The 14,932-nt window shown below is 43.9% G+C and overlaps 1 protein-coding gene across 4 annotated transcripts in view; it reads right to left on the reverse strand.

Moving 5' to 3' along the window:
• Positions 1 to 957: 957 nt before the first annotated feature.
• The window catches only part of ENOX2 (ecto-NOX disulfide-thiol exchanger 2), a 36,922-nt gene continuing 22,947 nt past the window's right edge, over positions 958 to 14,932 (reverse strand). For 2 of the 4 annotated variants that reach the window (XM_088664534.1, XM_088664535.1), the window contains exons 8-16: positions 12,902 to 13,008; positions 9,186 to 9,297; positions 8,524 to 8,589; positions 8,151 to 8,332; positions 6,935 to 7,042; positions 5,891 to 5,953; positions 4,050 to 4,158; positions 2,808 to 2,893; positions 958 to 1,175 (exon numbers count right to left, since the gene is read on the reverse strand). In XM_088664534.1, the coding sequence (XP_088520660.1) occupies positions 1,041 to 1,175; positions 2,808 to 2,893; positions 4,050 to 4,158; positions 5,891 to 5,953; positions 6,935 to 7,042; positions 8,151 to 8,332; positions 8,524 to 8,589; positions 9,186 to 9,297; positions 12,902 to 13,008 (968 nt within the window). In that variant the 3' untranslated portion in view covers positions 958 to 1,040. The remainder of the gene's footprint in view (positions 1,176 to 2,807; positions 2,894 to 4,049; positions 4,159 to 5,890; positions 5,954 to 6,934; positions 7,043 to 8,150; positions 8,333 to 8,523; positions 8,590 to 9,185; positions 9,298 to 12,901; positions 13,009 to 14,932) is intronic. The other 2 variants (XM_035123068.3, XM_035123073.3) reach the window with 1 other exon arrangement.

Consider the following 14,932-nt stretch of genomic DNA (forward strand, 5'->3'; position numbering starts at 1 on the left):
AAGAAAATTTTATTCATTTACTATTTAATGTTTGCCCCCGCCCCAGGGCAACTTTGGGAGAAAGGGTGGGATATTAATTTATCCTCTACCCACAATATAACCTCTACCCACTCAGGAGCTGTCATTTTCTCACCATGACAAATAGCAGCTTCCAGGGGAGAAAGGGAAGATTTCAATCAGGAAAGCAGCACAATGGAATGAATTTTTAATAGACCCCCTTCTACTGTAACACTGCAGTCACATTCCAATCTCCTTTCTTCCACAATGGCTATTAAAATAAAATTTAAAGAGAAAGCTGATCTGATCATGGACCACCAATGTGTCATCTAGTCTGGCCCTTACAGACCTTTGCTAGGACAACAGTTCCCAAGTTTCAACACATAGAATGTGGTCAAAGCAGCGAATGTAAGCACCCTGGGGAGGGTGGTTCAATAGGGCAAATGGAGAACTGCCCCACAAAGCTCAGTCTGCTCTCAAGCAGCTGCCACCTGCCTACCTTCTTGGTTGTCAGCTTCCTTCCCCTTAAGTCTTAAGTGTTGCCCTTTTAGAACTCAGCAGGGAGGAAGATGAGGACAAAATTAGTTGGCTCCAGCTGTCATTGGCCCTGGCTTGATCAACCCTTGGCCTCCCAGTCTTCTGCTCTACCATACCCAATAGCCACCACTGGGACCACCTCTGCATACACACCAACAGTGGAGATAATGGAAGTGTCTTGAGAAACCTCAGAACTGGAATCAGCTGGAAAAAAGCGCTGCTTTGGTCTTTCCACAATTTCCATAACCATATGAGAACAGATAGGTCCAAAATAGCTGATTCTGTCCAAACAAAAGTCATGAAACAGAGTAATCACAGCACTGAAATGAAATGTTAGAAGGTTAGTTTCTAACAGAAATGTTTGGTCTCTCTGGCGGCTGTAAACTCACCCAACAAACCATTTCTGTTGCAAAATGGCAACTATTTCTGCTTGCAATCTTTCTCTTTATTATAAATGATAGAAATCAGAAAAAAACTCATGGTCCAAAGTCCTATTAGCTTCAAGTTCATGCGGCTGTTTTCAGTCCATCAAAGCCACAGAATTTCCACCTTTTTTCAAGGCTTGCTCCAACACCACTCATCTCCTGCTTGAAAGTGTGCTGGAGTCGCATCATGAGGGCTTCCACTTCACTAGCACAAATCTAGAAAAGAAAAACAGCATGTAACTAAAACAGTTCAAGACAAAAAACAATGGACAATCCTCTCAGTTCACCATGAAGTGTTAACATTTAACACCTTGGGTGAGATGTCATTTCAGGGTATCCTGAACCAGATATGCCAGACACACAATCCTGCTAACGAACTTGGGTCACTCACTGTCCACTGTTTCTCTAGGGAGCTCTTGACTCCAGGGACCAGAAACACCACACCTACTACTGATGAACTGCACACTGGTTAGAACAGGCATAGGCAAACTCGGCCTTCCAGATGTTTTGGGACTACAACTCCCATCACCCCTAGCTAACAGAACCAGTGGTCAGGGATGATGGGAATTGTAGTCTCAAAACATCTGGAGGGCTATGTTTGCCTAAGTCTGGGCTAGAATATGTGGATAAAATCAGAGGGTTGTTATTGAAGCACAATAGATTGTGTGACCACAGCACTTAAGATGCAGAGGTTGGGAATTTTTGGCCCTCCAGATGTTGCTGGCCTCCAACCCCCATCAATGCCAGCTAGTATGGCCAATGGTTGGAAATTGTGTGTGTGTGGAGTCCAACATTATCAGGAGGGTCACGGGGTCCCTATCCCTGTGCTAAGTAATGGCTTATGTTGCAGCTACAGGTGGGTGGCATTAAGCCTGGGAGGTAGGGAAGACAGCCTGTTCTGCATGGGGTTGCCCTCCCCTAGGGGTAATCCCGGTTTCAACATTGTCACTGGAGGTTCAGGTGACCGTGGTGAGTAGAGAGTGCCTATTTCCATCTCCAGCTGATTTGCAGCCATGCTCCCTTTTAGACAGAGATGATTTGGCCACTCTACACTGTACTCTGGTAATTTCCAGAACTGAGTACTGCCTATTGCAGTGCGCTCTATGTGGTTCTGTCTTTGAAGGAAGACTTGCAACATTGAATTGGTCCAAAATGCAGTAGCCAGTTTACTGGCTGGGGTTCCATTAAGAATTCACATACACTCCAGAACTAGTTGTCAGTTGGTTTCCAGACCAAATTCAAGGTGCTCACATTTAGTGTTTGAAGTCCTAAATAGCTTAGGTCCCAAATAACTGAAAGATTGCATCCTTCCCTACAGATCCTCTTGGGGGTCAAGACTGGCAGAGGGGAGTATGGGCACTCGGTAGTTCCTACATCCTCAGAGGTCTGGGGCGGAGGGCTCAGAAGAGGGTCTTCTCAGTAGCAGCACGTAAGCCGCGGAATTCCCTGCCCATGGAGCAGCTTCTGGCACCTTATGTAGTTTTTGTCATATGTTGAAGAAACACTTCTTTACCCTTTGACACGAGATATATACTTTATATATTAGAACCCACCTCTTGACTGTAATTTCTTTTAACTGAATATTTAAAATTGAATTTTTAAATCACTGCAGCCTGCCCTCAAGGTGAAAGGCGAGCAAGAAATCAAATGATAATCATCATCTGCAGGCACTCCAAAATCCATGGGACAACTCCTTGGCTGGCAACAACTTGGGCTTTTATTTATTAAATTTATGTTTCCCACCTTTCCTCCCAGTGGAGCCTAGGGAGGCTTTTAATTGTGTCACAAAATGCCCCTCAGTGGCACAAACTTTACTTTGCTCATCAGACAAGAGGTGCAGGCACATACCTTGCTATCAAGGCGCTGGAGGTAGGAACAGATGTATTCAATGCTCGCTCCAAAAGGGTGAACGTGCAAGAAGGTCGAGATTATTCCTATAGAAACAAAATTACAGTAATGGAGTTACGTCCAGGACTCAGATGCTTGCAGAGAACACGCCCTCTCATAAGATGTCAAAGAGATAACTAACTACCTGACATTTAGAAGACATCTGAAGGCAGCTCTGTTCAGGGAAGTTTTTAAGGGGTGACATTTTAATGTGTTTTTAATCTTCGCTGGAAGCCACCCAGAGTGGCTGGGGAAACCCAGCCACATTGGTGGGGTACAAATAATAAATTATTATTATTATTATTATTATTATTATTATTATTATTATTATTAGTCTCTACTGTGAGCAGTTCTGTACCTTTGGGGAAGAGCATAATCTGGCTTTCAACTTTTCAAAATGTCATGGGAATGCTCAAGCAGCAGGTCATTAGTGAAGGAACATGTCACCCTCCATATGTTTTTAGCCTCCTGCTCCCATCAGCAACAGTCCAGCAACATCTGAGATTCACAGGTTCTCCACTTCTAGTGAAGAGAGATTCCCACTACAGGCTCCAACTTATTTGTTATAACATCAGGTGTTATGTATGTTGGCCTGACTCAGACCAGGCTTCATTAATGGTTATCAGATTGGGCTGCACTTCTGGTGGGTGGACCAAGGCCCAGATAAAAGTAGTACTTTTGAGCATATGCACTTTTGTTATTGAGCTCTCAGAACCAATTTTGCTTGTTGGCAAAATTATTCACAGCTTGGTGTGCTTTGGGAATTAACCAAGAGAAGGTGTTCCTGTTGATTAAAAAAACACTGACACTTAAACTTGTGTTTGCTTCATGATTGCATCATCCATCCCACCCATTGGAAAAGTTTTTACTTTTATGGGAAAAGGCCAATTTGTTGTACAATAAAGATGCCTGGAGTGCATAATGAATTTAGGTTGTACATATTGCAAAAGATAACGAGCCTTTACACCTGAGCTTATAGAGCTGGCATATCTTGAAGAGAGGGAGGTGTAGCTTGGTGTTAAAGAGCACATGCTTTGCAGGCAAAAGGTCCCAGGTTCAAGGTCCCTGCCTGAAACCTTGAAAGGTTGCTGCCAGTCAATACTTAGGTAGATGAACCAATGATCCAATGGTGCCCAGCAGCCTCCTATGTTTCTGTGTGGAATGTATCCCAGCCTCAACAATACCGTGGCCAGTGATCCTTACCCACTAGCAAAGCTTCCCTTTCTGATTTGATAGGACTGCCGTTGAATCTTCTCTCAAGTGTGCTCTCCTTCTCCTGGCACACTGAGCAAGCTGGTGAAAAGTCGTTGGCCTGAAGGCAATTACAGATAATTACTTTCTAGCACTGATTTGTATCCTAGCAATCTGTCAATTAAGTCACCAGCTGCATCCTGCATGTTGCACAGTAAGCATACTTTACAAACAGTAAATAAATTATAGAATGGGGATAGGATAAAGGAGCTGGAAAAAACACATTAGAAATTATTCCCAAATGTGTGTGCGTGCGTGCGCGCGCACGCACGCACACCCACCCACCCACCCACCCACCCACCCCTGAATGGGCATTGACTTCTTCACTTACAATGGATTTTTATTTTTATTTTACATGCTCACAATTAGTGTAATATTCTTCAGGAAAACACACAACTGCACATCAGAGTCAGCCAACATTTGTTGTAAGCCAACAAATGTGAGCTTCTCTCTGCAAATAGAAACAGCAGGTGTGGGGATCTAGACTGCAGCAGGGGAATGCACCTTGCCCTCCCCACTATGGGCCTGATCCAGTTCCCCCCTTCCCCTGGCACACTGGCTGTTTGTGAAAGAAAGAAAAGAATCTTGCACTGAAGTTAAAACCTTTACATCACAGGTAGTTAGCCTCAAGATGGCTTTAAAAGGGGATTAGACCAGGCATCCCCAAACTGCAGCCCTCCAGATGTTTTGGCTAATGCATGGAGAAGAGGTCTATCAGTGGCTAGCATAGCTGAACAGAACTTCCATGCACAGAGGTAGTATCTCTCTCTGAATACCAGGCTCTGGGGAAGGGCATCACTTCCTCGCCTAGCTTGGAAGCCCCTAGAAGCAACTGATGGCTGCCTTTCAGAACAAAAATGACAGATTGGGCAGACCTCTGTCTAACACAGCAAGAGTTATTGAGAAAGTGGGAAGCTTACACAATGGTGATAATCCATCAGGGAATAGGGAACAAAATGGTGAGGGCCAGCTAAAACTGAATTAGCCAAAAGAAATCTAACCAAAAGGACTAAAATAGGTTGCAAGATTTTAATAATAATGGAAGATCTAGTAAATCAGACAAAGGGTGCAATTCCATAAAGTTTGAGAACAGTAACTGTTACAAACCATGTAATCACCATGGCTGAAATTAAGCATCACATGTCATAGGGAGAAACTTCAGTTTCAGTGCAGAAATAGAAAGGGGCAAAAGGATGGTTTTGTGCCTCAAAGTCACCATTGTCACCATTGTCTATATTACCTCAACAGGTTAGTTGAGGCTCATTCTAGGATTTGTGGAAAGCAAAGGAAAATACTGCCTGCTACCCTGCATAGTAAGGGTAAAGGTAAAGGGGCCCCTGACCATCAGGTCCAGTCATGTCCGACTCTGGGGTTGCGACGCTCATCTCGCTCTATAGGCCGAGGGAGCCGGCGTTTGTCTGCAGACAGCTTCCGGGTCATGTGACCAGCATGACAAAGCTGCTTCTGGCGAACCAGAGCAGTGCACGGAAATGCCGTTTACTTTCCCGCTGGAGCGGTCCCTATTTATCTACTTGCACTTTGATGTGCGTTCGAACTGCTAGGTGGGCAGGAGCTGGGACCGAGCAACGGGAGCTCACCCCGTTGCAGGGATTTGAACCGCCAACCTTCTGATCAGCAAGCCCTAGACTGTGGTTTAACCCACAGCACCACCTGGGTCCCTTAATTTGCATAGTAGGACTGGGTTAATAAAAAAAAAGCAGCCATGTTTGAACCTGAATTCACAAGGAAATATAAAAATAACACTATGTCAAAGTATTCAGAAAGAAACTTACAAAGCTCACATGGTCTTGATCATTGGAGTCTTTGCCCCATTCTGGTCCAGCAGCCAGCTCTTGCTACATTCAGTTGGAGAAACAAAAAAATCATAGTCCCAGTAGCATGTTATTCTTATGAGTTGAACCACTCAGCACTTTTCCCTCTCAGTGATAAACATCACCTTAGCAAACTAAGGCAGAGTTAACAATCAAGACAGCGCCGTCTTAAGCGCCCCTGTCGCCATGGCGCGCCGGATCTCTCCGGCGCCCTTCCGCCCCGTTTCCCAGCGCGGTGGGCGGGTGGGCGCGGTGCTGCTGCGCGGTGCTGCTGCGCGGTGCTGCTGCGCGGCGGGCGGGCAGACACAGCGCGATCTCTACGGCGCCCTCCCACCCTGTTTCCCAGCGCGGTGGGCAGGTGGGCGCCGCGCGCAGCTGCGCAGCGGACCGGCGGGTCAGCAGGCGGGCGCAGCTTGCGGCGCCCTCCTGGCGGGCCGGCGCCATGGTGCCCTGCACCACCGGGGGTCTATGATGAGCCGGCCCTGAATCAAGAGCAAAATCATGTGCAGCCACTAACCCAATATTATTATTTTAAGATGAGAAAGTTTTGTGCAACTCCCCAAAGAAGTGTCTAATAATTAAAAACAACAGCAATATCATAAAAACTCGTTACGTGGCGGAAAGTCATACAGGCAGGTGATATGAAATGCAACACTGGCTTGAGGCTACAAGACTTTTGACATGTAAAAGATTCAAATTCTCAACGGATATGAGGCAAGTTACCCAACTTCATACACCTTTGCTCTGTTCATACCAATGCCAGTAAATAGGTTACTACATAATTCAAGACTGTTTTGGCAAGGCCTGGTGTGTACATTTTTATCCCACCCTTCCCCCAAGGATAGTGGGCAACATACATGGTTCTCCCTATTCTATTGTATATTATCTTCACAATTACTTGTGAGGTGGGTTTAGGTTGTAAGAGAGAAATATTGGCTCCCAGTTACAAAGGGAGCTTTATGTCCAAGTTAGGATGGAGAGCCAGCACCTGTGAGCAAAACTTACCTTTTCATTTAGGCTTTCAAGCAATTTGTCAAGTTGTGCTTTTTCTTCATTGACTTTTTCCAGTTCAGCATCTCTTCTGTCACATTCATCTTGGAGTTTCAGGAGATGCTTGGAAAGAGGAAGAGAATAGTTTCATCTATTGTATTTTTAGCACCCAATCCCATACACTGAGTAAAGTACAAACAAATCCGAAACTAATACCAGGCAAACTACTATTCATTCATTCATTCATTAAATAAATAAATTGGCATCTGGTTGGCCACTGTGCGAACAGGATGCTGGAAAACATGGGCCCCTGGTCTGACCCAGCAGGGCTGTTTTTAGATAAAGTGTTACTTCCTCTGCTCTATCTACTTTTCCACTGTCTTATCCCCTATTTTATTCCAACCTCTCTCCCAGTGGAGCTCCTTTTCTGGCAGAACCTATCTTCAATGCATTGAAAAACATTTATTATATAACATCCAGCCCATTTTACATTTTACAGCTCATGGTACAGCTTTTGCATACAAAAGTTAAAGCTACCTGAGCTGTTCATTTTTAGAGGACATCCCTTTTTTATTATCCAAAACTCTTGCTGTTGTTCTTTCTGCAGATGAGTGAGCCTTTGTAGTCCCTCTGACTACCGGTAGCATAGCATTTAGGAACATAAAAGATATTCCTGAAACAGCTGCTTGGAACAAACAATTTAGGTGCCCTTTCATGGTGCCAAATCTGTGAGGAAGACCCACATTAGTCCATGTGATTAGGTCCACTCATTGTTCTACCAGTCACATGGAAACACACTGATTAACTCTTTCCCCAGCCGCACAGAAGCAGTTTTACGACTACATCAGAAATAGTATCTCAGAAATGCATTCAGGGAAGCCTCTGGCACTGTAAAGCCTAAACAGTACTGCTCTGTAATCAAGTCTACTTCTTAGTGGCTCAGCATTCCCATGTTGTAACCTTGGAAAGAGAATTTGGACATGTTGCAAGCTTCACAAGGGCATTTATTTTCACTCCAATAAAAGGCATCAGTAGAACAGCCTTCCCCAGAGGTTTAGGACTACAACCCCCGTCAGCACCAGCCATCATAGACAGTGGTCAGGAATTATGGGAGTTGGAATCCAAAACTTCGGGAGGGCACCATGTTGGGGAAAAGAGATTTTCTTTGGCACAAGGCAATTATTACAAATATTCATTGGAGGTGGTTTCCTTTTGTAGGAAAGAGTCCTACCTGCTGCATGCCTTGCAAAGCCTGCTGGAGAATCTTTAATTTCTGGTCTTTGCTTATGTCTTCATCTCTGTCCACTTTGCCCTGCTCTTGCTTTAAGAGATCCACCTCATTCCTGTAGGCATCAAGCTGACATTTTAAGCTGTCATTTTCTTCCTTCAGAGCTTCTGCTTGAGATATTAAAGCTGGGGGTTGGGAAGAGAAAAAATGGGTAGGGGGGGCTCACCTAATGTCCTTGGAATTAGTTTGACCTTCATTGTACCCCATTTGGTTATTTATTTTCTAGAACACCTTCTAAATATATGCATAATTCCTTAATAAGTATGTTGGAGATGTTTGTGTTATACATGTGTTATACATCAGCATCTGGTCTCACCTGTTTTGGTAACTTGCTCTGTAGGCACCCATGACACAGCTGTAGTATGGATTGCGTCAGACTGATCTGTAGTTAGCATGATACCATGCATGCTTTGCAGCAGGGGACAGTAAGCAAATGCAATGGCTGTACATCACAGGAACAAATTATTATCTATAGGCCCCATCCAGGGCCGGCCCTATGGCAAGGCTGGGTGGTGCAGGGCGCCAGGGCGCCGGGCTGCCAGGGGGGCGCTGGGCTGCGCCCGCCAGACAGCTGCACTGGGAAACGGGGTGGGGGGGGCACCGGAGGGATCTTCGTACCACGGCACAAGGGTGCCAGATATGCTTAAGACGGCCCTGGTCCCATCCCCTGTATTAACTGGTGCCTCAGCTCTTAGGGGAACTACCAAGTGCATTTCAGATTTTATGTGAGAATCCAGATCTGCAGGAACTCAAACAATGTATATAGGTAAGTCATCCAGAAATATGAGGTCTCAGTGCAGGAAATAACTGCGACTAGCTCTGCCATTCCCAATCAGCTACTGTTTTGAAACTGACTCTAGCTGGAAAAACCTGGGGCCCTGATTAAAAATAATAGGTAAGTAGAACACACATGCTTGAAAACCGCTCACCCCTGAACTTGAATACTCTGGCTTCCTTTCAACACAGTGCCAGTCATACCTGACTCTTCCATCTCCTTGGCATCTGATGGCTCTGTCTCATCGTCAGACATTTCCATTTCCTCTTCTCGTCGGATGCCCATCAGCTCATCATTCTGAATGTTGCGGATTTCCTATGATTTAAAGAGCATTTTTATATATAAAAGAAAAAAGAAATGCTACTGATTGCTCTGCAGGCTGGTTCACAGGTAAGAACCTGCAAGAAGTACCAGGAGAAAAGGAATAGGGGGAGAAGTGTAGCGACTTTGTGTTTGGTAATGGCAGGCTTTGGACACTTAAACCTATCAAGTTCCCAATTTGTGCAATTTGATAGAATTCATTCACAGAATTTTGGGGTGGGGAAGATTAGCATGGAATTCAAAGCAAGTCCCCCTTGGTGATAAATATTGTAACTTGCACAGTACGTTCAAAGAACAAAATGTTTTATGTTCCTTGTCCATTTTTTAATCTCCAAGTAACTGAGGATTGAGTAATTTTAATTACTCAAACAAGCCTCATGATCCTTTCATTCTTTATACACATGGCTTGGGAATGATGTAAACCAAAGCCTCCCCAGTTCAACTCTTAGCAACACCAGATCTTAGCAACAGTGAGGTTCTAAGGCAGAAGTGCAGTCTGTCTGAAAAATGGTTATTTTGGAGGAAAGGGTGGGGGAAACCTAAGAGGCTTATCCTTTGGCTATTGCCTGAATATTAGGGTGAGAAATCCCACCAACTCCCAGCCCCCTCCACAGATGCAAAGCATGGGGGGTCCTTTTGTAGAAAGGTGCATAGCAATTCCAGGCTACACAGAAAAGTCACATGGCAGCTAAACAGAAATGAACAACCAGACAAAAGTGTGATGGTTAAAGAGATGGAATGATTTGCTTCTAGGGTACTGGGGACTTTTATGCTAGATTTATATTACCCAGCCTAGTATTGCTTACGCTGACTAACATCAGTTATTCAAAATCTCAGGCAGAGAAGAGTCTTTCCCAGGGCTTTTTTTTCCTAGAAAGAGATGCTGGAACTTATTGAGCTTTTTTTAGGGGGAGCAAAGTTGTGCCAGGGAATAGCAAATTTACAGAGGTGCCAGAATGCCCTGGACTTTCCCATCACTGCTACCCAATCCTTCCAACTGGAGATACCAGGGATTGAACCCACAACCTTCCACATTAAAAGCACCAACAGAAATAAAGGAATCAATTAATGAATGACCTACTTATGTGACGCTTACACAAGAAAACTTGCACAAATACTATGCAGTAGAACGAAATATCATTATACCCCCCTTCCTTCTCCCCTCATCACTTTCTTTTTCCCCACACTGAATGTAACTGAACTGTGAAAAGGACCCTATGAATTGAAAACAGACACTATATGTACTTTTGTTACACAATACAAATCATTAATAAAATAAAAAGTAGGCAGCATTCTTCCCAAGTTCCCAAAACTCCATATTACGGCATCCATCTCACACTATCTCCTTTATTTATTTATTTTTGGATGAAGACTGGTCAATGCTGGAAAGTGCTGAAAGGTTTGTTAATAAGCCATCAAGACATGGGTCCTTAAGAACTCTCCATTAATATGTCTCTACCCAGCCACTAAAAGTAGATGGACTATGCATGGCAGGGTGTTTTCTGTTACAGTACCAAAGGTGTGGAATTGCTCTCCAGAGGGAGGCCAACCTGGCCCCATCACAGCCAGCTTCCTGCCATTTTGCAAAAACATGGCCCTTTCGCAGAGCACTTGGCAGACAGACAGTAAGATCGTAAGCAATTCTACTGTTTGGGCCAATTCTCTTTATTGCATTTTTAGTTGCTTTTTATACTTTGCTGGGATTCATTAAGACAGAGAGGCAGGATAGCAGTGTTTTTATAAATAAACATAAATGAAAATGGTTTTCGAATAAGCGTGCCAATTACTCCGCAGGCACAGCAGGACAGGATCTAAATTTCATTTATTTATATCCTGCGTTATTCTACTCCAGTTACGAAACTACCAATAAAATCGCGCAGAATACTTGCCATATGTTCCAGATCACAATTACTTACCTGAAGCTGCCACAAACTGCAAGGAACCTCATTGTATATTTGTATTTTAAACCAGTTTAACACATGCCCAGTTGCTTCTCATCCCAACTATTTGCCACTGTGATCCAGAATAATCATGAGCAAACTATGTCACAGAGTAGCACAGGCGCCACTCTTGAACAAGGCACCTTTGCATTAAAATTGTCCTTTTATATCAATGTTAGTTATGGCCTGTTTGAGTACTAAGCTATATCACGGTCTCATGTGAATCCTTAAATCATTTGCAAGTATGTCTTAATGTAAGGCAGAATGGCGAAGTTCTGGCCCCCCAGTTGTTGTTGGATGAAAACTCCTATCATTTCTGACCATTGGCCATGCTAGCTGGTGCTGATGGGAGTTTGAATCCAACACCAGAAGTTTCTGGGGAAGAACTTGAACTGTCTTCATTTCCATGTTTCTTATGTTCTCAGTTCTGCATGCCTGACAACCGAATGCACGACTGAACATTTTTAAAGCTTCTTTGGATCTTCTTAAACAAGCCTGTCCATCTCTAGCCCTTTCTAAATCATATAGAATACTCAGCCTCTTCATAATTCTACAATGCACCACCACTTAGGGGCTTCCTTCAAATTATGCCTGGCACATTCACTGTTTCTGCTGCAGGCTTCAGTAGCAGACAGGCTGCATGGTCGCCCAGAATTTAGAGTCAGAATAGGTCAAAGAGTCAAATCCTTGCAATAGCAGAACTTCTTTAAATCATACCTGGCAGTAGTTCATCTGGTCTCATCAAATGTGTGGAGAGAAAAAGCATCCAGGGAAGGAGAATCCATACTCCTTTGTTCAACTATTACAGCTAAGAATACTTATTCGCATGAACCCAATCTCATCTGCAACTTGAACCCAGCACAACTGCTCTTTTCTCCATAATGCCTGTCCCACGTGGGACATTTGTAGCCTTGTTACAGCCTCATGGCTAATGCTAGCACTGCCACAACTTTCCAGCCATTTAACCTAACTAAGAAGAGCCCTGGCAGATCAGATTGAAGGCCCACCTAGACCAACATTCTGCCCCCACAGTGGTTAACCAGAAGCTTATGGGTAGCCCACCAGCAAGACACACACACCCCCATATTCCCAAACAGCTGACATTCAGATGATTGCAGGCTACAGATGATGACCTCCTTGCCATGTTTCTAGCTCCCTAAGTTTTTATATGGCTATTGTGTGTGTCTTAAAGCACCTGAATCCACCTTAGTATAATAGCAATAGTAATTATTATTATTATACCCCGCCCACCTGACTGGGTGGCCCTAGCCTCTCTGGGTGGCTTTCAACATATATAAAACATAATAAAATGTTAAACATTAAAAAGCTTCCCTATACAGGGCTGCCCTCAGAACTGAAGAGAGCAGAGCTACTATCTTTAGGTCATAGGCATAATGCTGCCCAAAAATGCAAGTACTGTACAACTGTTTCTAAGGAGCTTCATTCATATCCCACTATAATTCTGAACTGCTTCTTAATAGTGTTCACCAATGGCTGTTCTTTTCCTCTCCTGAACTTCCTCATGCTGTGTTTTGCTATGAACTTAGCTCCATGTGCGTTGCTACTTACCTTCCAGGGCAAGGCTGGAAAAATCCATCCTTTTATAAGCAAGCCTATAGGCCAGAGGGAGCTAACAAAAAGTAAAAGGAAGTACCAACCTCGGCTTGCTTGCACCATACGCTGATGTTCTTACGTTGCGCTTTCGTGAAATGGTCCCAAGCCTTTTGTTTGGATGCAGAATGGTAAACGGCCACTATCTGCTCGACTGTAGTTTCAAAATCAGCAGGCAAAACCAGGCCACAATATCATCCAGAGAGGGCAAGAGAAAGGAGTAAGAGAGCGGGATCAGGCAGGTGGTCCAGTGAATCTTTTTCTTATGATGCTTTTCTGGGTGGAACCATAGCTGAGAAAGATGGTGCTCAGGAAGAAGCTAGAGCCACAGAACTTGGAGATCAAAGCAGCACAACAGGCAAGATCTGTTTATATGTCCAATCAGGCAGAAGCCAAGTTAACAGAGTAAGCTGTCTTGATGAGGAAGGTGACACTAAACACTCAAAAACGGAGTTTCTTTAAAAACTCAAGAGGAAGAAAAGCACTCATGTAAAAAGAAACAGATGTTTGGCGAGAGAGAGAGAGAGAGAGAGAGAGAGAGAGAGAGAGAGAGAGAGAGAGAGAGAGAGAGAGAATTCCCCCCCCCACTTCACTCTGTAACTGCAAATAAGTACTGGACCCAAAATCCTGCACATTGAATCTTACCTTTGGTTTTTAATTCCATTTCTAGTCCTTACTACCAGAGTAATGGCTTGGAAAAATCTCAGAAGCCAAAAAGAAATGGGGTGTGACTTCCAGTGGAGTTTTAATATTCCCAATAGGTTGGCTTGCTTGTAACACTAAGGCAAGCAATGGTTTAGCATGGGTCCCAAGAGAGGAAATCACAGCCACTTTACTTGTCCTTCTGCTGCTGCACTGCTCTGAGCTAAGCCAACATTTAGCTCAGCATGTGATGAACCCAGGATTGTAGCTTGTCTCACTCCAGACAAACAACAGCAAGGTCTGTTCTTCGGTTTACAACATGGTTTGTCTTGATCGAGACAAACCATGAACCTTAGTTCAGTCAACACACTGAGCCAAAACATGGCTTAGCTCAGAGCAGTTCAGCAGCAGAACCAGGGAAGGAGTGTAGCAGCAGCGATATCCTCTCTGAAAAGCCTCACACTCATGCATTTGTGCTGAGCATTTGGCTTAGCATAACATGTGAACCAGTTTTATGACTAGACTTTTTAAAAAAATCACCACATGTACATGTTTGCACAGCTTATATGAGAAGTTGCAATGCACAGTTTTCCTCGGGATGAATGTTATTTTAAACACCAGAGTAGGGCCTGTTGGTGATGTGGAAAGCATGATATGCTGCACCACATTTAGTAAAGTAATACAGGTCCTTTCCCAAAACATATTCCTGCAAATTTCTAGGCAAAAGGTTGAGATGTGAAAGATCATCTTCCCTGAAAAGAGCTAAAAATCCATCACATAGCCACAGGTGATTGGCTTGAACACTGGAGAGGCTACTGAATTGCTCTTGCCCTGGCTAAAGATTGACCAACACCAATATCATGACAGGATTCAGGTCTGAGGTTCCCCCCTCAATCTCCACCCCCTGCACTTATTGTTTCCCCAATTGCTACTTACTGTACATCCTTCTGGAATCCGGGACCAATTTTTTAAATTTTTTTTAAGGCTAACAGAATAAAACAATTCAAAACAAACACTAAGCAAACTGTAAAGGACTTCAGAATCCTCTTGGTACACTCAGGAGACGAATGGTCACACTGTGCTGTGATCCATAACAAGGTGACCTTAAAATCAGATTATCAAGGCCAGGAGGCTGCTGAGGTGTCTGCTTCCCCAGCTGTGAGGCACTGCAGTGTTGCTGCCTGCCAGGGACTTGGTTGGCTAGTTACTCAGTTCCAGAGAATGAAGGAAAAAAAGCTCTGCAGGACATTCAATAGGAATAGAATCTCCTGGTTGGAAATGGATCTTGGTTAACAACAGGGCAGTGAAAACTGCAGAACACTCCCAGGGCTCAGAAGAGCATCAAATGTTTTGTACATAAATTTTAAAGTGACACGAAAAAGGGAAAATGCAGCAATATTACATTACCTTGAAGGCTTAAATCTCCCATTTAGTAA

Source organism: Zootoca vivipara, chromosome Z2, assembly GCF_965207765.1.
Source record: "Zootoca vivipara chromosome Z2, rZooViv2.hap1.1, whole genome shotgun sequence".
NCBI lineage: Eukaryota > Metazoa > Chordata > Lepidosauria > Squamata > Lacertidae > Zootoca > Zootoca vivipara.